General features: G+C 38.7%; 1 protein-coding gene across 2 annotated transcripts in view; it reads right to left on the bottom strand.

Moving 5' to 3' along the window:
- The window catches only part of SETD2 (SET domain containing 2, histone lysine methyltransferase), a 121,222-nt gene that overhangs the window by 30,835 nt on the left and 65,460 nt on the right, over positions 1–24,927 (bottom strand). For both annotated transcript variants that reach the window (XM_075547238.1, XM_075547237.1), the window contains exon 13: positions 2,739–2,787. In XM_075547238.1, coding sequence (XP_075403353.1) covers positions 2,739–2,787 — 49 coding nt within the window. The remainder of the gene's footprint in view (positions 1–2,738; positions 2,788–24,927) is intronic.

Raw genomic sequence — 24,927 nt, forward strand, 5'->3', positions numbered from 1 at the left:
TAGTAATATAACCGGCACAGGAAGGGTGCGCCTCTTGAATAGAAGTCACCCATTACAGACCAATGCCTGCATTTCTCAGGACTCTAGCAGACTACTAGATGTTCACATATGTATCAAAGTTTGCAGATCCTACTAATGGATTCAACTCAGTGAACCCAGAGAAACTAGCTCTGATAATCAACTCAACAGCTGTTTCACTAATCAGCACTGCACAGCTCTACCACCTTTCCTGGTAGGCTCAACGAGTAGCCCACTGCACCCCCAGGTCCCTGTTCCCACCATCCTAAGGAAAAAAAATTTTTGCAGCCCTCAAGGAAGAATGTCTGGATACGAAGAAACTAAACAAAAAATACTCAAAAGATTACAACAATGCAGTCAAGGATAATTTCTTGGGTCTTTAGCTAATAAACCCATTTAAAATTGAAAATGTTCTTCAAAATAAATGAAAGGGCCAATAAATTCACGTGGCTTCTACAGTGTAATGCTGTCAGTGCTAGTGGGGCTCAAGACACTAGTGACCACCACGATCAATGGTGCTGTAGCTCGGACTAAATGACTAAAGAACTACATGGGAAACAGAAAACTGAGTGATAAAAGAAACCGGGGTCCCACAGCCACGCTGCTCTTTTCTCTCTGTCAGCTGAGGCCTAAGAATCTGATGAAGGTTTGGAACTTTCCTCAAAGGAAAATTTGCACACGTGGATTTTTGCACGTGAACATCTAGCAGTAAAACCCTATAGCAGACCTCTAAGAGTATATAGATTTAAGGAACAAAAGAACAAATGAAGAGGTCACAACTTTCAGGGAAAGCTAAAACAGACGCAGTACAAGAAAGAACCAAACAGTGCATGCCTCCAGGTTTTCAAATCAATTTTTACTTACCTAATTGTATCACATGCACACACACTTTTTATATTAATTGGGATTTAATACATACGAGGGGTACCCCAAAAAAAAAAACCCACCACAGGAAAAGCGCCGCTAGGTGGAGCTTTCTTGCACACAGCTTTCCTGCTAGGCAAGCACCAAGCAACTCACTTTGACTTGGTGCAACTAGTGGTGCTAGCTCGGAAGGTGCTCGCTTTGGTCACAGTGAATTTTTTCGTAAAAGCAGTTTTGTTAAAACCTCGTTTTTGTGATGGTTGATTTAATAAAAGTGTGCAGCTGTGAAATTTTGTTTCTTGTTTAGTAAAAAGGCCGCAGAAACTGTTGTGAGGTTGAACACAGCTTACAAGGAAAATTCTATGAGAAAAACAGGTGTACGAGTGGTTTTCGTGTTTCAAAAAAGGTGAAAGGTCGATTGATGACAAACTTGGTTCTGGACATCCATCAATTTCCCAAATGGTTGACAAAATTTGTGCATTTGTGCTCCAAGACTGATGATAAACCATTGAAGAAATGGTAAAGTTATCAGGAGCTCGGTTCAATGAATTTTAACAGAAGATTTGGGGATGAGAAGGGTCACTGTGAAATTTTTGCTTTGGGTTCTGATTGACCAGGAAAAAACGCAATGAATGTAAACATGCCATGCTTTGAAATAACAGCTCCAAAGCAACACAGATACCTCCCTCCCCCAAAGATTATTATTGGTAATGAGACATGGTGCTATTCTTACGACTCCAAAACCAAATATCAATCAAGCCAATGGAAGACGCCATTGTCACCTTACCCAAAAAAGCTTGTCAGGTGAAATCAAAGATCAAGACGATGCTCGTGTTTTTTTGATGTGAGGGAATAGTGCATTTGAAGTTCGTTCCACCAGGTCAGACTGTTAATCAAGCTTGCTATTTAGAAGTTCTGAAAAGATAGTGTAACAGTGTGCGATAAAAAAAAGCCTGATTTGTGGCAGACAGGGGATTGGTTTTGCCACCACAATAGTGCACCTGCTCACACAGTTCAGTGCATCCGTTTTTGGCAAAAAACAAAACAAAAATAAACAAACCCAAAAAACAGCATGCCTCTCTTGCCCCACGCACCTGACTCACTTGACCTTGCTCCACGCGACTTCTTTTTATTTCTGCAAATGAAGAGGGACATGAAGGACAGCAATTTGACGATGTAGAAGAGGTGAAGAAAAAAACAAGGGAGCTGCTGTGCTGTCAGCCATCCAAACAGATGCGTTTGAAAAATGTTTCCAATGGAATTGCAGATTTGACAAATGTTTTAAGTGTAATAAAGTACTTTGAATGTGATAAGGTTGTTTTGTTTAAAAAAATTAAAAGCATACCTCTGGGGAAAAAAATATCATTTTTTTGGGGTACTCCCTCAAATATCATATCATTCCAAATTTCAATAATGTCAAGTAGAATGTACAATTGCTACCCAATCACCTAATTGTATGTTTTTAAATTAAAATATCATTTGATTGGGGGCTCTTACCTCTCTTATAACTTATAATAATCCACACATCAATTTTATGAAGCATATTTGTACATATGTTGCCATCATTATTTTCTAGACATTTATTTTCTATTGAGCTCTTGGCATCAACTCCTCTTTTTTCCCATCCCTCCTGCCTAATTGCATTTGTTATAGAAAGTACAGTTCTTATAAGTTACCGTATACAGGCGAGTAGAAGCCGACCTGAATATCGGCCAAGGCACCTAATTTTACCCAAAATACTGCATTAAAAATATGCTGAAAAACTCGGCTCATACACAAATGCATACGGTACCTCTGCTTATTTCCAAAAGAGTATTTGTAAAAGCCATATAGGTAAATATTTCTGAAATACCTACGTGTGTTCTCCTTTTCAGTTTGACTTTTCTTTGGGATTCGATACACCTCCTGCAAAAAATAAAAAGGATTATGAGTTTGAGGAAGAAGCAGGATTGCTTTAAGCTGACTTTACACGGCAACTGTGATTGTTCTCCATAATGTGACCTATATTTGGCTTTAAATAAAAATGGATCCTGGTTGCTAAAACAAACAAAAACATATTAGATAACTATACATTAAAATTGTATACATATACATATATAATATATAAATGGGGGGGGCATAAAACATTTACAGAAAAAATGCGTTGTCTTTTGTTGATTTGTCCACAGATTCCTCTTAGGAAGCCTACTCATGAGGGTAGTACACCCCCATTTCTTCCTGAAAACCTGCTTTATATCACATTTGATGATGAGGTATCTCTATCAGCACCTCCTTTTGTTAAGGGGAAAAACCCCAAGAGGATTTTTGCTTTCTTGGAAAAAGTGAACAATGAAACTAATGTTCAAGCAGCTGTTCTACAGTGAAGCTTAGCGAGGCAGCGTACATCCTGAGCAGGGTGAGTGGTGCTACCATGCTCTTGTCCTAGAAACTACTCTCCACAGCTCAGCACATTTCAGCTGGGTCTGAAAACACTGTATGCCAATCCTGTTTCAGGGTTACAAGTTTTTTGGGATCCCTGGTGGCACAGTAACTTAAGTGCTCAGCTGCTAAACCAAAGATTGGTGTTTTGGACTTGTCATCATTGTATAAGGGAAAGATGGGGCAGTTCGCTGCAGTGAAGATTGGAAACCGCACTGAGCACTTACAGGTTAGAATCCCACAGCTGGAATCAACCTGAAGGCAGGAGTGTGGTTTTTTGTTTTTTTCTTTGGTGATATTTGGTAGGTTTAATTTTGGGGAATCTAGAAATACTCTCCTTTTGGATAGGAGAGGGAAACCTACATGCATGTAATCAATTTTTCCCATCTACCATATTTTGCATAATCTCGTTAACAAAGCAGCAGACTAAGTGGCATAAGTGGCAGAACTTATTTCTGGCAGTAGCACACTTTCTAAGAATCTGTAATTTCTGACTGTCTTCTGCCTCTGTATTCCTGTATGTACACTAGTATCACCTACAGTTTCTTCACTGAGTTTTCATAAAAGCAATTCTTAAGTTCCACTCTTCATCTCCACTTGGGGAAGAAAAGAACAGTAACACGTCAGCTTTATGAAAACACGTCAGACTGTAAGTACATACTCAGTCTCTGATATTTAATAAGCTTCTATGATAAGAAACTCTGCTTCGTCATCCTGAACATTAGAAAAGTGAGACCCTAAACATGTCCAGGTTCCACAAAAATGAAATGGCAACGTTAGTCTCAGAATCGGGGCACTCTGACTCATAGTCCAAAGGTTGTTTCATAATTGCCAGTCCTTGGAGCAAAATTTTTAAACAAAGTACAGTGATTTTACAATAGAGTTAATATGAATGAAGCCAACTCAGATAAGCCACCTCTGTCATCATTCGAAATAAGATTTTTGTATACTAAAATTAATGCCATTTATTTACACACTAAAATACCATAATTATTTTCACATGGCTGCTTTCAACTTTAAAGTTGATTCTTTTGTTGTTGTTTTCAAGATGATTTTAACTCCTCAGAAAAGCCTAAAAGATCTGCTTCCTCAGTTCAACCAATTCGCTTTCAGTATCTATTTTATTTCTTTAGGGCTGCTGTGTTTCCTCCTACACACACACACACACACACACACACACACACACACACACACACACAATTATTAAGAACACAAATTAAAAAAACCCACAAATTATCTTATTCTTTAATGTTAATCTTGAGCACTAAAAGTGCCTAGCTAATATTCTATATTCAATTATTTACTGAATGGATCAATAAGTGAAATTCTTCTTCTAATTTATATAGTCACCCACAGAATGCTATACTAACTGCACATACCATATACACTTGTTTGTTTGTATCACTAAACCTTCCTCGTGCCTTACGAGAACACCTCCTATACATTTCACTGACAACACAATTTTTCAGTGCATTTTGTAGGTCAGCACAGCAAGGGTTCCTGTGCAACATTAAAAAATTCCTTTCTGGGAGGGGGGGGAACAGGGCACTCACCCACCTGGGGGAGAGTATTGGTTGTGTCCCCACAGAATTGGAACATGCATACGGACCCCACCATGACACACCAAACTAGGAGGGCAACGTAAAGTACGGAGGATTACACAAAAAGACTGGACTATAAGCCAGCCCCAACCAGAATTAGCTGACCCCCACTATGGAAGGGAGTACCACAGAAAATGAAAACAGATCGTCTGATGAGGGAAAGGAACTGACCCACCACACAACACCCAGAAGGAAGCTGAAGCAAAGGAAGGAGGAAGAACGGAGCGGAGCACACCTGGGCCACCAAGCTCAGAGGACGATAGCCTGGCTCGAAAGGCCCATTGTACAGAGAGGACCATACAGCTGGGCCCACAGTGAGATGCGACATCCTGCACTGATCCATGGCCCTACATGGGACAGCACTTGAGACACAGTGGGGGATGTGCGACTGAACTGACACTACCACACTGAGCAAACACTGGGGGCGTGCAATGGAGCAGCGGGGGAAGCAGAGCAAGGATATCCCGAGGGAGTATAAAGGATGGACTTTGGGGCCAGGACGTGGCACCCCACCAGACTCATCCGGAAAATACTTCTAAAGGCCAACGAACAGACCTCGAACTACTAACAAAAAAAAATTTTTTTGCTGTCTTTTTGTTTTGTTTTTCTTTTTTTTCTATTTTAAATTCTGTATGTCAGTGGCTTTTTTTTGTCTGTCAGCATTTCGGTGTTGCTGCTGTCGATGCCATGTTCTTGTGTGCCACTTGGGTGCTGTCAAAGCCATCTGCACTTGTAATGCACATATTACTATATCTGCAGGTCCACCTAGATAAGATAGGCTGGAGAAACAACGTGAGAAGAAAATAACAGGAGCAACAGTCCCAGAGGGACAGGAGAGTGTGGGAGGTAGGAGAAGGGAGGACTGGTAGGGAGTGACCAAGGGCAAGGTAACTGAGAGGAATTACTGAAACCAGAATGAAGGCTGAACATGGTAGTGGGACAGGAGGAAAGCATAAGGAAATAGAGGAAAGGAGTAGGAAGCAAAGGGCATACAGAGAAGCCTAAATACAGACATGTACATATGTAAATATATTTATGATTATGGGGGAAATAGACCTATGTACATATATTTATAGGTTCAGTAGTAGGGTAGCAGGTGGACATTGAAGCTCCTCGCGCACACTTCCTCAATACAATAGCACCTTGCCCTCCTAAACGGTCATTCCATGATACCCACCTTCCCAACATGACCACAGAAGACAGACGTGTGTATAAGCAAACATGGTGAAGAAAGCTGATGGTGCCCGGCTATAAAAAAGATATAGAGTCTGGGGCCTTAAAGGCTTGAAGGCAAACAAGCGGCCATCTAGCTTGGAGCCAACAAAGCGCAAAGAGAAGAAGCACACAGCCCAAGTGAATACAAGGTGTTGAACAGACCAGGTAGCAGATACCAAAGAACATCTTCCTCACATAAATGCTGAAGATGAATGTGTGCATAAATAAGTGTGGTAAAGAAGGCTGATGGTGCCCGGCTATTGAGAGATATAGTGCCTGGGGACTTAAAGGCTTGAAAGTAAACAAGCGACCATCTAGCCCAGAAGCAACAAAGCCCACATGGAAGCAACACACCAACATGTGTCATCATGAAGGGCTGAGGGGACCAGATTTCAAACAACAAAGGCGGGGGGAAAAAGTCTTATCACCGTGAATGAGGGGGTACATGGTGGGAACCCAATGCCCATCTGTAGACAGCTGGACATCCCTTCCAGAGGGGTAGTGGGGAGGAAGAGGAGATGAGTCACTCGGGGTTCAGTGTAGCAACAATGAAACTCAAAACCTTCCTCTAGTTCTTGAATGCTTCCTCCCCACCAATTATAATGATCCCAATTCTACCTTGCGGACCTGGTTAGACCAGAGGATGCACAGCGGTGCAGTAGGGATCTGGAAACACAGGGAATCTAGGACAGATGAACCCCTCAGGACCAGCGGTGAGAGTAGCGACACCGGGAGGGAAAGGGGTGTAGAAAGGGGGAACTGATCTTGGGGATCTACATGTAACCTCCTCTCTGGGGGATGGGCAACAAGAAAGTGGGTGAGGGGAGACGCCGGGCAGTGTAAGGTAAGATAAATAATAATTTATAAATTATTAAGGGTTCATGAGGAAGAAGGGAAAAAAGGAAAATGAGCTGATTCCAGGAACCCAAGTGGAAGGCAAATTTTGAGAATGATGAGGGCAACAAATATGTAAGGGTGCTTTACTCAATTGATGTATGTATGGATTGTGATAAGAGTTGTATGAGCCCCAATAAAATGATTTTTAAAATTCCTTTCTATGCTCAGGACAGGCTTCCCTTGACCCATCAGTCAGTCTCCTTTAGTCAAAGGCTCAAAATTCATCTTCAGAAATTATCTGATAAACATCGAATCACTGATAAGCTCATGAGGCATCAAGTGTATATGGAGATGTTTTTAATAAGTGTACACAAAGACAGCATGACAGTTATTTGTGGAAATTCCGTGTGTCGACTTATAAACAAGTACTACAAGCTCATACTAAGGGTCTCCTGTATTTTGAATATGACACCTGTTTTCAAGGAGTTCAGAGGCTACAATCACAATGGCTGTTCTTTGTTATACATCTTACATGATACCTGCACTGTGCATGTTGAGAGTGCTGCAAGGTTCTGAAATGTTCATGACTATCTAACACTTAGGACACAGATATTTATACAATACACACATATAAGTTCAACCTCTTAAGTGTTCAATATAGAAAAAACTTTGAAACTTTCAATTTTGCACAAACATCTAGAATGTGGTGGTTAAAGGAAGAGAAACTTCCAAAAAAAATATGAAGATGTCTTTCAAACCAGTCCAAATCCTGAGTAAAGGTATCTAACCAACAATACTCTCTCTAAAATAAAAACATATCTGGAAACATATTTTCAGAATATAATTAGCAACAGCACATTTTTAATCAAAAGGGGTGAATGTTTAAATATGAGTCACTGGAGAGATGATAAAGCTATTAATAGAAGTGCATATCACAAGCCAAGAAACTGAACTGCAAGAAAAGATTATGGGCTTGAGTCTGAAGGGCAAGTAGAGTAGAGAGCCAGGAGGAAAATACTGTGGTACTGTAAATAACAGCCAAGAGAGAGTGGAAAGAGAAAAGTAAGTTGATTTTAAAAGAATAAAACTATATATATATATATAAATCTAAAGCAATAGTAGTTACACTAATAGTTTCTTAGGATTATGACAGGGGAGGTTAGGGGGAAATGGGGATCTAATAATCAGTACAAGAATGAAGAAAATGTTCTAAAATTGATTGTGGTAATAAATGCACAATACTTTAATATATTTAAACCACTGAATTACATCAAGTGTTTAATAAATAGTAAAATTTTCATATTTGACTAATAAGAGTATGTCTTCTAGTTCATTAATAAACACGTGGGTAAAGTTATCTGCTACTAACAAGTTGTTATGTAGACCTAATCTGGAATGCATTCTCCCATTAGTCTCTCTCTAGTAGAACTTAGAAGGCATTTACTGGTAGAGAACTGCAGGACTTCAGTAGTACATGCCAGAACTTTAATAGCAAAATAAGATTAAAAGAAAATTTTGAATAGAGCTCTTTATATGAATATTTTTCCTACAAAGAACGAAATTTTAACACTGATTTTAGACTGTTCCTGAGCCTCTAAAGGGACTACTCATCCTTAAAAATTTTATTTCTAAAACCAGTTTTATAACGAATACTTTGAAATAAAAACAAATTGAGAGGAAAATGTTTTTGGAAAAAACATTTTCCTCTCAATAACATTTTAGAAAATATTGTTTTGAAAGATTAGATCACTTATTCAGTAATGACAGTCTCGCTTCATAAATCTAAGAACAGTTTTTCTTTGTTACTGGTACAGAACAGATCCTCTATGTACCTGCCAAATCCTTTTATCTTTTCTTAAAAAAAATCATTTTATTGAGGGCTCATACAACTCTTATCACAATCTATCCTATCACAATCCATCCATCCATCCATTGTGTCAAACACATTTGAATATTTGTTGCCATCATCATTCTCAAAACATTTGCTTTCTATTTGGGCCCTTGGTATCAGCTCCTCATCTTTCCCCTTCCTCACGCAAATCTTTTTTTCTTAAGTAGTTTTCGTTATGACAGAGAAAGATAAAAATAAACATCGAAGCAAGGCATAACCTTCATAAATGGACGAGCAAACAAAAAAAACACGAGGGAAACATAAAGAAACAGAAAATATGAAAGCAGGTAAAAGGAGACCTGAGAAGGAAATATGAAATACGTTTGAAGGAACAGCCCAAGAGTATTAAATAAAATTCAAAAGGGTAAACCAAAATCCAGATGCGTGAAAGCAAGAATTTATGAGCAAAGAGAAAACTGTAAAAGCCTCCTAAGTGAAAGAAAGACTACCTTTCGAGGAACACAAACTAGATTGAGAACAGAGTTCAGTACCTACAGTACAAGTTTTATACCTAACCAAGTTGTAATGGTCTATATCCAGGACTTAGTTCCCTTTAACAAAAGGAAGCGTATAACAACTGGGAGAGGTTGGTGAAGGACCGACCTCTTATTAATTCAGGGAGGTCGTTAGATTTGATTGGAAAGAACGCTTGACGATAATTCCTTTCTGGGATGTTTCCTAAAATCACATAAGGGATTCAAAAATTCATGAAAAATGGAATTTTCCAAGTTAATGAGAGAAAGAAAAGGAGAAAGGGGAGAGAGGATATAGGTATGTTTACTTTTTTTCCTTTTCTTCTTCTAAACCCTTGAAAATATAGTCATGTATCTCTTAACTTCATACACCTGCACTCCCAATAAATGAAAGACAGTAAGAGCTGTACAAGTTTTCAGCCTCTTAAAACAGGGTAGTGGTGGTAAGAAGATAGGGACAGTTTTCAAAATATGGAAAACAAATGCAAAGATGTTCAACGTCTCATCCATAAGAGAAATGCAGATAACATTATAAAATATAACATTTTTATCTTTAGTCCAATCAAGATGAATGTTGACATTATTTGTATTAACTAAGGCATGCCAAAACAGCACTCTCATTGGACATACATTGCTGATTGAGTTAAATGAGTTAACAACTGAAGAACAACTGGTCATAACTAACCATATTACAAATAACAAACTATGATGTAAGTAGCAGCCCAGCCATGTTTTGACACAGTGATACTACTCTCAGTTAGTTTAGCCTTTAAGTATATTTATTCTCTTGTGGATGAAACAACTGTGATGAAAAGTACTTGTTATATCCCTGATCGTCAAAGACTACAACCACCATTAATTGACTATAATAAGGAATTGATTATATAATAAAAATGTTAGGCAACTATTAAAAATACATTTTTATACACTGATTTAGAACAATCTTTACAATATATGAAATAAAAAACAAGGCTCTTAATAGTGTCATCAGTTTTATAAAGGAGGTAAAATACGCACATAATAAGCAAAAATTATCTCTAGAAAGGCATACAAAAACTAGTGTTAGACAGGAGCAAATGAAGGGGGAGGAAGAGAGAGTGGAGCACATCCTGGCCCACCAAACCTTGATGACAACTTCCCTGCTCAGAACAGCCAATGCACAGAGAGGACCATATGGCCGGCCTCACAATGAGACACAATATCCCTCAATGACCCATAGCCCTACAGGGGTCAACACTGGAGACACAGTGTGGGAACTGCACCTGACCTGACCCCACCACACTGAGGAAAACACTAAAGGCGTGCAACAAAACAGCAAGGGGAGGCAGAGTAAGGAAGTCCCAAGGGAATATCAAAAACTGACTTTGGGGCCAGGGTATGGCACCCCAACAGACTCGACCAGAAAACACTCTTAAAGGTCAATAGACCTTGAACTATTTACAGGCTTTTCTCTTGTTTTTGTCATTGGTTTTTTGTTGTTGTTTTGTTTTGCTCTGTCTTATTTTTGTGCATATTATTATCTCTGCAGGTCTATCTAGATAAGATAGGCTGGGTAAAAAATCTGGAGGAGAAAACAAATGGACCAATGGTTCCAGAGGGACATGGGAGAGGAAGAGGTGGGGGAAAAGAAGTGGTGTTAATAAACCCAGGGACAAGGGAACAACAAATAATCCAAAATTGGTGGCGAGGAAAGTGTAAGAGGCCTGGTAGAGCTTGATCAAGGGCAATGTAACCAAGAGGAATTACTGAAACCCAAATGAAGGCTTAGCATGATGGTGGGACAAGAGGAAAGTAAAAGGAAATAGATGAAAGAACTAGAAGGCAAAGGGCATTTATAAAGGTCTAAATACAGGCATGTACATATGTAAATATATTTATATATGATAATGGGGAACTAGAACTATGTGAATATATTCATAGGTTTAGTATTAAGGTAGCAGACGGACATTGAGCCTCCACTCAAATACTCCCTCAATGCAAGAACACTTTGTCCTATTAAACTGGCATTTCATGAAGCTCACCTTCCCAACACAATCACTGAAGACAAAGAGGGTGCATAAGCAAATGTGGTGAAGAAAGCTGGTGGTGCCCGGCTATCAAAAGATATAGCATCTGGGGTCTTAAAGAATTGAAGGTAAACAAGCAGCCATCTAGCTGAGAAGCAACAAAGCCAACATGGAAGAAGGACATCAGTCTGTGTGATCATGAGGAGTTGAAAGGATCAGGTACCAGGCAACAAAGAACAAAAAATCAAAGCATTGTGCATGAGAGGGGGTGCGGAGTGGGGACCTAAAGTCCATCTATAGGCAACTGGACATCCCCTTACAGAAGGGCTGCGGGGAGGAGACGAGTCAGTCATGGTGCAGTGTAGCAACAATAAACATGTAACTTTCCTCTAATTCTTTAATGCTTCTTTCCTCCCCTCCCTCTCACTATCATAATCCCAATTCTACCTTACAAGTCCGGCTAGACCAGAGGATGTACACTGGTACAGAAGGGAACTGGAAACACGGGGAGTCCAGGACAGATGATCCCTTCAGGACCAGGGGTGAGTGCTGATACCAGGAGGGTGGAGGGAAGGAGGGGTAGAAAGGGGGAACCGATTACAATGATCTACATATAAACCCCTCCCTGGGGAACAGGCAACAGAAAAGTGGGTGAAGGGAGACGTCGGACAGTGTAAGACATGACAAAATAATAGCAAATTATAAATTATCAAGGGTTCATGGGGGAGGGGAAAAATGAAGAGCTGATACCAAGGGCTCAAGTAGAAAATGCTTTGAGAATGATTATGGCAACAAATGTACAAATGTGCTCGACACAATGAATGTTTCTATGGATTATATGGTAAGAGTTGTACAAGTTCCCAATAAAATTATTTTAAAAAACCCCAACAAGTAGTGTTAAAGTTAATGCAGTCTCAATCAAACTTATAACAGTTATTTACAGAAACAGGAAAATGGTCCAAAGAACTAAATATAAAACTTAAGGCTATCAAGACCATGGGAAAATAATAGGAACTGTGCTAGGGACCCCAACATATGGCATAAATAACATATGAAACACAACTGAGAATACTCAAACAGCAAGAGATGAACTAGATAAATGGAACTTTCTAAAAAAGAATATGCACATCAAAAGACTTCTACAAGAGAATAAAAAGAATCTATAGACTGGAAAAAAATTTCACTGTAACATATCCAACAAGGGTCTTTCTTATCTCTAGAAAACTTCAGCATGTCAATAACAAAAAGATAAGAATCAAATTTTAGAATGAGCAGAAGATATAAAAGTTAACTGACCAAACAGGACACTCAAGTGCCTACCAAACACATGAAGAAATCCTCATGATCATTAGCCAGTAGAAATACGTGCAGGAACAAAAAATTATTCAGTAGTTACCTGGGATTAAAGGGCATTAAAGAGAAAATTGCTAACTAGATAGAAGAAACGTGGTAATAGTGGAATGCAAGGCAATACATAACACAGACATTCTCCATCAGCACAACTTAACCAAGACAAAGGAAGACAGTGAGAGCACAATAAAGAGTAACTATGGCACTTAACAGACAACCCTGCGACAGTGTTCACAAACAGTAAATTATGAATGGATGTACAGGCCAATAGGCTAAAGAGGAGTAGGTACGTAAAACGAAACATACCCACCTATAGCTAGAGGTTTGGTTGTGGATATTTTTACATATGTAACTGTAAGCGCTGCAGTTATATAGAGAGACAATAGAGCGCCCAAGGGGACAACCATGGAAACTTCTCAGGCGTAACCACATGCCTCAAGGGACAAAGCTCCTAGGCTTGAAGGCTAAGGACTACAGATTCAAAAAAACACCTATAATTGGCACAACGTAAGTTTGTAAAGACAATGCTATGCTATGCATTCTCTTTTGGTGCGAAAGTGTGTCAGCTTTTAAAAGTTTGTGAGTGGTGTTAAATGATCTCTTTCTGCTGGAATTTACTGAAAGGGCAGTGAAGAAAATCAGACTCAAAGAAGCAATTAATTGAAGGAAATAATGAAGCACAGCCTATCCAACCCTAATGCCCAAAAACTAGATGTTGTCCAGCTACCACTACTGAGTTCGTTGAGTGGGAACACAACAAAGAGTCTCAGAGCAGGAGAAAAATGTATGCCTAAAAAGAAATGAATGAATGAATAAACAGCTAAATGAAATTAACAAAAAAGACTATACTTACTGTGTTGAAAGAGACTAAAGGAAGCTCTAAGAACTGTGCCCCTAGGAACCCCTTCTCACCATTCCTAGAGTTTGCCTTTCAGGCAAATAATAGACTCATGAAATGGACACATTCTGTTTTAGAACAATCAATTACATGCAGGCTTCAAAGAGTCAACTGGAAAAATTCTACTATTCTGTAATTCTATTTTTCCTTCAAACTTTTAGAAGGCTCCTCATACATGAGTTCAAAAGGAGAGTATTTTTCCAGAAGTAAAGAGGAGAAGGCAGGAGAGGCAAAAAATTCAGACAAAAGGAAACTGGGACCCCAGAGTAGAAATGAGCAGTGTGTTGTGTTAAATTGTGGGCAATGCCACGGCACACTTTATGTACAAACTATGGAATGAGAAACTGAACTTTCATGGGAAGTACAATACAAAAATTTAAATAAACATTATAAAAAACTATACAGCTATAGTAATCAAAATAGTCTGGTACTGAAATAACAATGGCTATGTTTACAGTCCAGAAATCAACTTACACATAATTGTTCAACTGCTTTTTAAAAAAAAAAGTGTCAAGTCCATTCAAAAGATTAAGAAGAATAAATGCTATTGGGAAAACTAAATGCTCACATACAGAAAAATAAAACAAGATCCCTGTCTCATACACACACACACACACCTAAAAATAGATGAAATGTGCAAACTAATGCTATTATTAAACTATCAGAAGAACAGGCAGGGGAGTGCTGCTTTCAGACTCAGCTTTCAATAATGGACTTTATAATAGCAAAGCGCAAGCAGCAAAAGACAAAAATAAACAGAACCTCCATAAAAATGAAAAAATGTTTGCTCACCAAAAGCCTTTACTGAAAAAGTGCAAAGAAAAACTATACACTGGAAGAATATCTTTGGAAACTTTATAATCAACAAGAATCTAATAATCAAAATATAAAAGGGCTTCAAAAGCTTATGAAAAAATACAAAGGAAAGATAACAGATGCTCCTAGAAACTTTCTGAAGCCTTTCATTGGTGTAAAACTTTTGACAAGACAAATAACCCAACCACATAATGGGCAAACCATTTGAATATACATTCCACCAGAGGGCATTCAAATGGGCACTGAACACTTGAAAAGATGCTCAGCATCATTAGTCAAAGACGCAAATCACAATGAGATACCATTACACCACCAATGAGATGGCTTAAATAAATAAGAGTCCCTGCTGAGACTGCCGATGCACCACCTCCAAGTTAACTAACCCAACAATGTACGCAGTGCTTCTAGTCTACCGCCCAGTTCCTTGCATAGTGCCTGCAGTTTTCAATGTCTGCTGGTGCTTATCCAACACACACACGATCTTGTTCACCTGGAATAGAGGGCGGAGGAGAGTCAGGAAGAGGATCTATCAGGTGTGGCTAACTGCCTCCAGGAACAACTGCTTCCTCCGCCAGGAGAGCAAAACTAGAAGGGGCCTCATCACCATTACTTTAACATTTTGACCAAAGAATCCACAGAAGAATTTTGATCAAAAGGAATAAAAAGTATAACATAATTTCCAAGTTCCATTGACTCTAGACTTCCTGGAACTCTGGAGGGGAGATGAACCCTTGAAAATCCACCATTAAGTCCTCTTAAAACCAAATTAATAATGTAGCTTAACTCGTACAGTGTCTTAAGCATTATATTCTTAAGAACCACCTATGGGGAACCGATTACAGGGGTCTACATATACCCTCCTCCCTGGGGCACGGACACCAGAAAAGTCGGGGAAGCGGGATGTCAGAGTGTAAGATACGACAAAATAATAATTTATAAATTATCAAGGGTTCATGGAGGAGGGGGAGGGGGAAGGGGAATATGAGGAGCTGATATCAAGGACTCAAGTAGACAGCAAATGTTTCGAGATTGATGATGGCAACAAATGTGCTTGACACAATGGATATATGTATGGACTGTGATAAGAGTTGTATGAGCCCCCAATAAAATGATTTAAAAAATAAAAATGACACAAAAAAGGAACCACCTATATGGAATCAAATTGACAAACTCAAAACGATTAGATAGAAACCTCAAGGGGTCAGGGGTTATGTTACCGAGAGTTACGATTCAGTAAAGAATGGAGGGAATGGCTGTGCAAATCAAATTACATAATTAAAAAAAAAACGCTTTTATTGGCATCTTCCTTGTTCAATCATATTAAGAAGAGTTGTGCAATGTCCACAATTCCTTTCAGAATATTTTCTTCTCAGACTCATTGTTGTAAGCTCCCCATTTCCCCCCCAACCACCCCTGCCATGCCCCTAGTTATTGATCCAGTGATTGTCTCTATAGAATGAGCAATCCAGGATTTCTTATACAGAAAATCAGATAAAATACAAACAGGAAGCAAACAGACTAATAAAAACCAGCAACAATAACAAAACAAAACAGAGAAAACCATCGGTCAAAATAAAGGCAAGAAAGATGAAACTGAAATAATAAGGCGCGACATTGTCACCTACCTCCCTGTGCCATAAAATCTTTCCACGCTCTCACTTCCCTGGACTATGGTCAGAGGGGACTTACCCGACGGCTAAGCTAAGCATGGACCCTGCAATTAGATTTTGGGCTCCCACTGTCATTCATAGCCTTCTACAAACCAGTTGTTCACAAGTTAAGTTTGAATACGCCTTTCTCCTTTGCACTGGATTTTATTGTTCACTATCCTTGGATCACACAGGCTGATGGGCTTCTTACATGAGGACTTAGTTGTTTGAAGACGATCCTTTAGGACCCCAGACACTATTCTTTCTGATAGCCAGGCACTATCTGCTTTCTTCCTCACATTTTGCAATAGCCTCTCTATGAGGGGTCCTCACACATTTTAAACAGGGGGCCAGGTCACAGTCCCTCAGACCCTTTGGAGGGCCGGACTATAGTTTTTTAAAAAAACCTATAAACAAATTCCTAGGCACACTGCACACATCTTATTTTAAAGTAAAAAACAAACGGGGCAAAAACACCCAGATCAATGTCCTCGGTGGGCTGCATGTGGCCCGCAGGCCGTAGTTTGAGGACACCTGGTCTATATCCTCAGTGATCTCTTTATAAGTATGAGGAACAAGCAGGGTCATATCATAAGAATTTCCCAAATCAATTCATATATCCATGGTTTATATATGTCTGATTCACTCTAGAGACGTCATTATCATTTTATAATTTAGAACATTATAAAATCACCCCTATGGGGCATAAGGTATTTTATTTTTAATTTTAATAAATCAATTTATTATAGCTTTGTGATTTTTTTTACAGCTCTTATAACAATCCACACATCAATTGTATCAAGCACAGTTACATATGCTGCCATCATCACTTCCAAAACATTTTCTATCTACTTGAGCTCTTGGTATCACCCTTTTTTCCCCTCCCTCCCACCCTCACAAATAATATAATGTTACAAAACAGTATGTACATAAACTGTTGGTATATGTTTTGCTGCAGATAATATCAAGTACAAAATAAATAAAATTTAAGGAAAAAAAGAATATGATGTATATAATTTGGCAACAACACAAGCAATAGCATAGGTCTTCATAGAGTTCATAGGACAATTCCTATCTTTTCATTTTTCCATAAATAAGAGGATACAATTACAAATACTTCTCAGATAAAACCAAACATCTAGGGAGTGGTTTTCTAGATTTATAGGCTTAGAACCTTAGTTTCAAGGGACAGTCAACTGACATAATACGAGGGAGTACCAAAAAAGAACCTGGAATTATTTTTCTCAAAGCTACGTATTGAAAATTTTTTCTTATAAAAGAACCCTATCACTTTCAAAGTGCTCTCCGTTACACTTAATACATTTGTCAAATCTGCAATTTCACTCTTGGAAACATTTTTTAAACTCATCTGTTTAGATGGCTAACAGCACCGCCCTCATTTTTTTTCACCTCTTCTACTTCTTCAAATCGCAGTCCTTTCATGTCCCTCTTCATTTGCACAAACAAAAAGAAGTCTTACAAAAGGAGGTCAGGTAAGTAAGGTGCATGGGACAAGAGAGGCATGCTGTTTTTCTCCAAAACCTGGCCCACTGAGATGGCAGCAGGAGCAGATGCAAAACTCAAATTCTGAAGAAGTCTAGGGTTACTGGACCAGGTGAGAGTAGAGGGCTTCCTAAGATTAGTACTCCATAAACTTTAAAAGAAAACTACACTCCCCCCACACAGGTCACCTTTTACTGAAATAAAAGATTCATATACAAAATAAAGGATGTGCCTGTGAGTACAGTACTTCAGTAATAAACCATCTGTGTGAGGCGAGAAGGTCAACAATCACTGTAAAACTAAAATGAGAAGGGGCAAGTAAACTAGAGCACTGGAATTGGAACTAGAATCAGAATGTGTGGTAGTTACATAATCTGTTGTCAATTTGAGAGGATTAAGAGTGAAGGGGTGGAGTTTAGTCTGTCAATCAGGTGGCTGCTTGATGACCTCATTTGGAGGTGCTATGGAGATAAAGAGCTAGCTTGAGGTAAGACACAGGCTCACTCCCTGGGAGCCACTGCAGCTGACAAGACACATGGAGCTAAGCTAGCGCCCTGAGCTGGAGGAACCAGGTGGAAACCCCTGCCAATGCTGAGATTCCTCCACCACCACTGGATCCACAAGAAACTTCCACCCACTGGCCTGTGATCTTCCTGCATTTGGAGTCACTGCATGAGCTTCATGAGTCTGAAGAGGACTTTACAGATTGGTATCGGACATATGGGCTAATATTGGACCTAAGGACTCGATCTGGTGGTATGGGCTGAGCTTTTTCTTAATGTACAATTACTCCTTATAAAGTTCTTTCTTATACATATGAGTGTCTCTGAATTTGTTTCTCTAGTCAACCTGGACTAACACAGAATACTTGCAGATTGTGAAAAATGTAACTTGTACTGAATAATTTCAATAGAAATTGTCAAATGGAAACCTAATTTGCTGTGTAAACTTTCACCAAAAACGCACAGGAAATCTAGTTGTACTGGTTGGCTGCCTCCAGGAAATAGGTCAAGGGACAAGGATGGGAGGAAAATGTCTCCCTGTATGCCTTGTGGACTTTGTACCATCTGCAGGAATGACCTATTTTAAAAAACTAAAGTAAAATGGGAAAGATAATGACTCAGGAGAAGCTGTAGGCATGGTAGCTGTACTCATGTTTTGTGAGTATATTCCTCGAGTGGGCTACAGGCTGTGAAATCTCAGGCACAGGCTAATGGAAAATGTGACTCCCAAGGCAATTTCTAAATGTCACTATTCAGTAAGCATCACGACAGAAAGCCCTCCAAGTATATTGTCATTCATTCTCTCTCCCTATCCAACTTCTCTCCAACTCCAAGAATATACTGTAGCAAGGCTGTTTTACTCAACATGTTCCAGGACCTGGGCTAACCACTGACGTACACAGGTCAACAACGGACACCCTCTCTGCTTTCAAGGATCCTGCTACACCCCAGTTCAGTAGCATGTGAGCACGAACGAACACCTTTTTTGAGAAGCTGCTCAAATTTATGAACTCTTGCCCCAGAGTCTTGCATATGGTCTCAGGGATAGATCCCCCAAAGTTCAATCATGAGTTACAAGTTTAGAAAAACATTTTCTGCATTGTCATTAAAGTCATAAGTTGTTCCTAAAATCATTGGTTGCACTATGAAATGCTAAGCATTTCACTTGGAAACATATTTTACAGACTTGCTAATTGTTTCTATATATTATAAAAAGGCAGATAATTTTCAAGTTCATTTAGAAAATAGGGTAAGACTAGCAAGTTACAAGAGTATTTTTAATTTATTGAAATTATTGCTATTAGAGCAATTATCATTGTTTTATAGTGACATTTATAGTTTACGTTTTTGGTCATAAAAGAGTATCTATGAATCTGAGTGGGGAAAAAAATCTCTGTATAAAGGGGGAAAAAGGACACAAGTGGTTCCTACTATTTTGAAATCAATTCACTTATCAGAATTTCTCAATAAAAAGGAAATTAAGAAAATTCTGAAAACTATTTGTCAAAGAGACATAATTGGGTAAAAGGCATGGTAAGAGTCCAAGAGGACTTGAGATAACCTCTGTTTCTGTCACTTAAAAGCTAAGTACTCGGGAAAGTCATAAGCTCCCTTTTACGGGTGACAACAAACCTACTACACAAGGTTCTAAAACTTCCATGACACCAACTCAAATATTTTCTGGATAGTTATCAAATGAAGGGCACACGAGACTTAAGAAGCAGTACGGTACATCGTGGAAAAAAGCTAAAGCTTCACCTTTTCATGAAAATATTCATAAAGTATCTAAGTAAATACTAGGCTACTCAATACTTTGGGGTCAGTCGCAAGTGACCAAGAAAAGCAATCTCTAACCTCACACAATGTATAATTAATTACAAAAAGAAAAAGGATGTTATGACAGCATTAAGGAAAGAATAATGCATCTGTCTTCAAGAAAGAAGAATGGTCTTCCTGGAGAAAGAGTGAAAGTGAAATTTAGTGTGTATATAAATGTGGGTGAGTATGTACACACATAAACATTATCAGCAAAAAACTACTGGTGGGTCAGAATGGCTTGAGCTGAGGCTGCAGAAATGAACAGGAACCAGACTAAGTCATACTATGTTAACAAAAATGGATTTGATTTGAACAGTATAGCCCGGATTCATTTAAAAGTCTTAAATAGGGGGGAGCGGGGAGGGAGAGGGAGGGAAAAAAAGGAAAACGAACTGATTCCAGGAACCCAAGTGGAAGGCGAATTTTGAGAATGACGAGGGCAACGAATGTATAAGGGTGCTTTACTCAATTGATGTATGTATGAATTGTGATAAGAGGTATATGAGCCCCTAATGAAGTGTTTTAAAAAAAATCAAATCATTTCAGAGCAAAAGGACAGCATCTATCGAAGGTCAAGATTCAGAACATTAAGAAAGGAGAAATGGAAACAGGAAATGAGATAAGTGATAGTACATTGAGGGGATCACATTGAACGAGACAAAACAAAATGTAAATGAATTATTGAATATAAAATTGATCATCTGCTCTATTAGCCTCTAATTCACAATAAAGAAAATTTTAACCAAAAAAAAAAAAGTTGTATGAGCCCCAATAAAAAGATTTATTAAATAAAAATAAATAAATAAGTCTTAAATAAAAGATGATGCCATCTGACTACTACAGAGCCTGGTGGCCTAGTGGCTCACACATTTGGGCTGCTAACAGCAAGGTCAGGAATTTGAAATAACTCTGCAGGAAATGGGTCTTTCTACTGCTGTAAAGATTTAGTAGGGGAACCCATTACAAAGGATCTATATATAACTTCCTCCCTGAGGGCCGGACAACAGAAAAGTGGGTGAAGGGAGACGTTGGACAGTGTAAGATATGACAAAATAATGATTTATAAATTATCAAGGGTTCATGAGGGAGGTGGGAGCGGGGAAGGAGTAGAAAAAATGAGGAGCTGATGCCAGGGCCTTAAGTGGAGAGCAAATGTTTTGAGAATGATGAGGGTAAAGAATGTAGAAATGTGCATGACACAATTGATGTATGTATGGATTGTGAAAAGAGTTGTATGAGCCCCTAATAAGGTGATTAAAAAAAGAATAAGAAAGATTTAGTCTTAGAAACCCACAGGGGCAGTTCTATTCTGTCCTACACAGTCTTTGTGAATCAGCAGTGAGATATTTGACTACTGGGTGCAGCACAGAATGTCAAGAGTACACAGCACCTAGTCACTAAGAAGTTGTTTGTTGTTATAACTATTACCACAAAAATACAATATGTTTACTACAAAGATGTTTTTAAAGATTAATAACCTCAAGGTTCTTCTACTAAGCAAGTAATGTTAGTAATCCTTAAGATTGCTATCATTATATAGAAATACAAGGAAAAAGCATTACAAAGGATAAACTGTAAGTTTAAATAAAAAATTAAAGAATATCCCAAACTGGGGGGGAGGGGGTGTGCGTGTGCGTGTGTGTAGAGAGAGCATGAATAGAGGCATGGAAAGGTGAATATGCAGGAGCAGCGTGATGAAGCAAGCAAGTGTTGGACAAATGTCAGAGACGAGGAATTCTCACATTATGCACTAGAGCAGCAGTTCTCAACCTATGGGTCGTTAACTCTTTGTGACCCCCCCTTTGGGGGTCGAAGGACCCTTTTACAAAGGTCATCCAGTTCATAACAGAAGCAAAATTACAGATAGGAAGTAGCAATCCAAAATAATGTTATGGTTGGGGGGTCACCACCACATGAGGAACTGTATGAAAGGGTCACGGCATGAGGAAGGTTGAGAACCACCGGTGTAGAGGCTTCATTCCTTGAGTTACACAGGTCCTTGTGGTGTTTTAACCCTGTATCATAATGAAGGACAAGATGAAGAGGGAAAAGAATGGAAGGAGGTCAAATAGGAGGCTGTTGCAAAACTCAAAGGGGCCTGGATTAAAAATGCTAAAGAGTCAATTCGACCTATGTAACATGTAAAACAAAAACAAGTCTCTGGGGCCCTAGGAATAGGAAGATAAACAATTAGAGTTGGAGAAAGAAGAGCAAAAGGGTGATGCTAGGTTAACAGAAGGTCAAGTAAAGAGAAATGATAAGCGAGGTCAAGCATATTGTGTGTGCATGCACATATAAAGATAGCCTCCGCAGCTATAGCTGCTGAAAAGTTCTAGAAGCAAAACTCCCAGAAGTCATGCTTGCACAGGTCCCAGATATTGGGTTTTAAGTATTTCCCATCACAAAAATCTAGGACTTTTAGAGAAATGGCTAATAACATGTTGTTCTAGAAGGGTGAAAATGGAGACATGTCAAAGGGATAAAGAAATCAACTCAAAGGGGCTGTCACTAGTCAAATATGGGAAGATCTAAGCAGCGAAACAATGAAAGCAAAAGATACTCCATTGGAAATACTAGTAAAATGAATGAGCAAACAAAACAAGGGAGCAGGCAAAACTCTTGCTTATAAATGAAACAAACAAATACACATGACAGCTCGGAAAAACATCATTTGGCCGTCATAGCACTAACTGATTTTTTAAAAACCAGGGGTGGTAAAAGCAGGAGATAAAGCTTGATGAGAAACAGAATATTTACAGTCATAAGTTGCTCTCCAGATACTTTTTCATTATAAAGGGGAAAACGTTAACTTTAAAATGGAGAAATTTGGCAGCCTGTCCACCCTAACCAAGCGGTCAAAGTTGACAATGCCAGTAATGGGACAAAGTGACGCCCTGGGAAGGGCATTACTGTAATATTCCTGACAACATGACAAACATGAAGAAAGTCCAAGCAAACCCACACTGGGGGATAGCCTACAAAATGACTAATTGGCCTATGTTTTTCAAAAATGTGAAGTTCAAAGAAAGACTAAGAAACGATTTCAGATTTAAAAATTAGGAAGAAACAGAACTCAATGTACAGGTTGATCTCAGAGTAGATTTTAGACCAGAAAAAAAATGTCCCCTTTCTGTTATGAAGGTATTGTGGGAAGAGAATGAAGAGACCATGTATCCCATGAACATCTGAGTGCCTTTGTCCACAGCCAGCACTCTTTGAATAAGAGCTGGTCACTATATCAGGTCACTGTACGTCTATTGCAAAGTTACATGTTACAATTATCTTTGCTGTTGAAAAATGTGTACTAAAAATTTTAGGGGAAAGGGGGCATCAGATCTGTAACTTACTCTTCAAAATTCGAGAAAATGAGAGTGCAAACAGGACAAGGTATATCTTAATAAACTGGGGAACTCGATGAAGGGCATACATAACTTATTTCAAAAGAATGTTCTTGCTATTTCTTTTAAGTCTAAAATTACTTTTAAAATGAAAAGTAAAAAAAACATGCAGCAGGAAATTTTACGTAGGCTTGTGATTTACACACACACACACACACACACACACACACACACACACACACACACACCCTCTTACAGAGACACCAAGAGTGTTTCTAAGTTTGTACTGACTTGATCAGGGTTATGAGCAAAGACTAGCATTCCTCAAAGGAGTCTTAGACTTTAGCAATTCCATTAACACATACACTCTGCTACTTCTCAGATGGTTGTATACACTCCTCTCTATGGACATGTGTCAAATTGACACAAAAACCTCATAAAAATTATTTCATTGAAAAACAATGTAATTCTACCCCCATTAACTTATAAATGAAATTATGTGATACTATATATTTATGTAAAATTTATAATATTTAGCATTATATAACATTTGAGATATTGGGCTTGATGTACTCTAAGGGTTGCTTGGGTTAGTCAGTATGACAATCTTCTTTTGCATTTACATTTGATGTTTCCTTTCTAAGAACTTTTTAAGTTTATATTTATTACCAAAATAATGCTTTCATGAATGAAACATTTACTTAATACTCAATTTACATTTGTGTCAAATTAACGCATATTCATAGATAGTTATGCCATTGAGAATTTCAAGATTACAGGCTTAGAAGAAAATTAATTTGAAAAAATGTTTGTCTCATTAAATGATGTCAGCATAAGAGAAGAAGAGTAGCCACCGTTGAAAAAAGCCGAGTTTACCACGCACACAGAATGCTGTCCTTAAATCATCTAACCTAGGTCAAATGGAAACTACCCAAGACTTCATGATAAGCAGAGATGCACATCCTTTGTTCACCGAGGAGGCTCCAGAATCACTAACCATAACAACAACCTCTTGGTATTTAACTGCAATTAAAACTGCCAACTTCGTGGAAACCTTACCTCCTCTTCTCATGATCCAAATGAATGAAGATTTGCTGGTCAAATTTTCATTAATGCCCATTTGTAACCCAATATTTTGCCCTGTGAATCCTGAAGTATATTCAGAATGCAAGGTGATGTACAATTAATTCCTTTTGCAAACAGAAATATATGCACATTCACCTGCTGAAAATGTTGCCAAGTTTACAAGTGAATAAGAATATATGATCATGTGAAGCAATGTGCTAGGTGATGTTTATTGTTGATATCTACTTTAGAAGTTAAACTATGTAAGCCTTGTAAAGCCAAGGCAGTGGTCCTGTGTATATAGGTATAGAAAAAATAGCTCACTTAATCCTTTCTCGCCAGAAGTCGGGATTTTCCCGGAAGAACATCCATTGTCGGCAATGGACGCACCAAAATAACGTCGGCGCCAGTGAGTTAACCACCTCTGTCCTCTTTTCACCTATCACATTTTTTCATGCATCATCCAGCTTCCCAACCATCTTCCTGTTTCTTCACAGAATGCACGCTAGGTTCTTGTTTTTTCTTCAGCACGAAGTTGAAAATGGAGTTGAGAAAAGGAGACACATGGTCAGCTGGTGATGTTAACAAGCTCCTTGCTGCCCTGAGAAGCTAGATGGAAATGGTTCGAGTTACAAGGGAGATCGTCACCAGATCTGGGAGGACA

The sequence above is a fragment of the Tenrec ecaudatus genome, chromosome 4 (assembly GCF_050624435.1).
Source record: "Tenrec ecaudatus isolate mTenEca1 chromosome 4, mTenEca1.hap1, whole genome shotgun sequence".
NCBI classification, from domain to species: domain Eukaryota; kingdom Metazoa; phylum Chordata; class Mammalia; order Afrosoricida; family Tenrecidae; genus Tenrec; species Tenrec ecaudatus.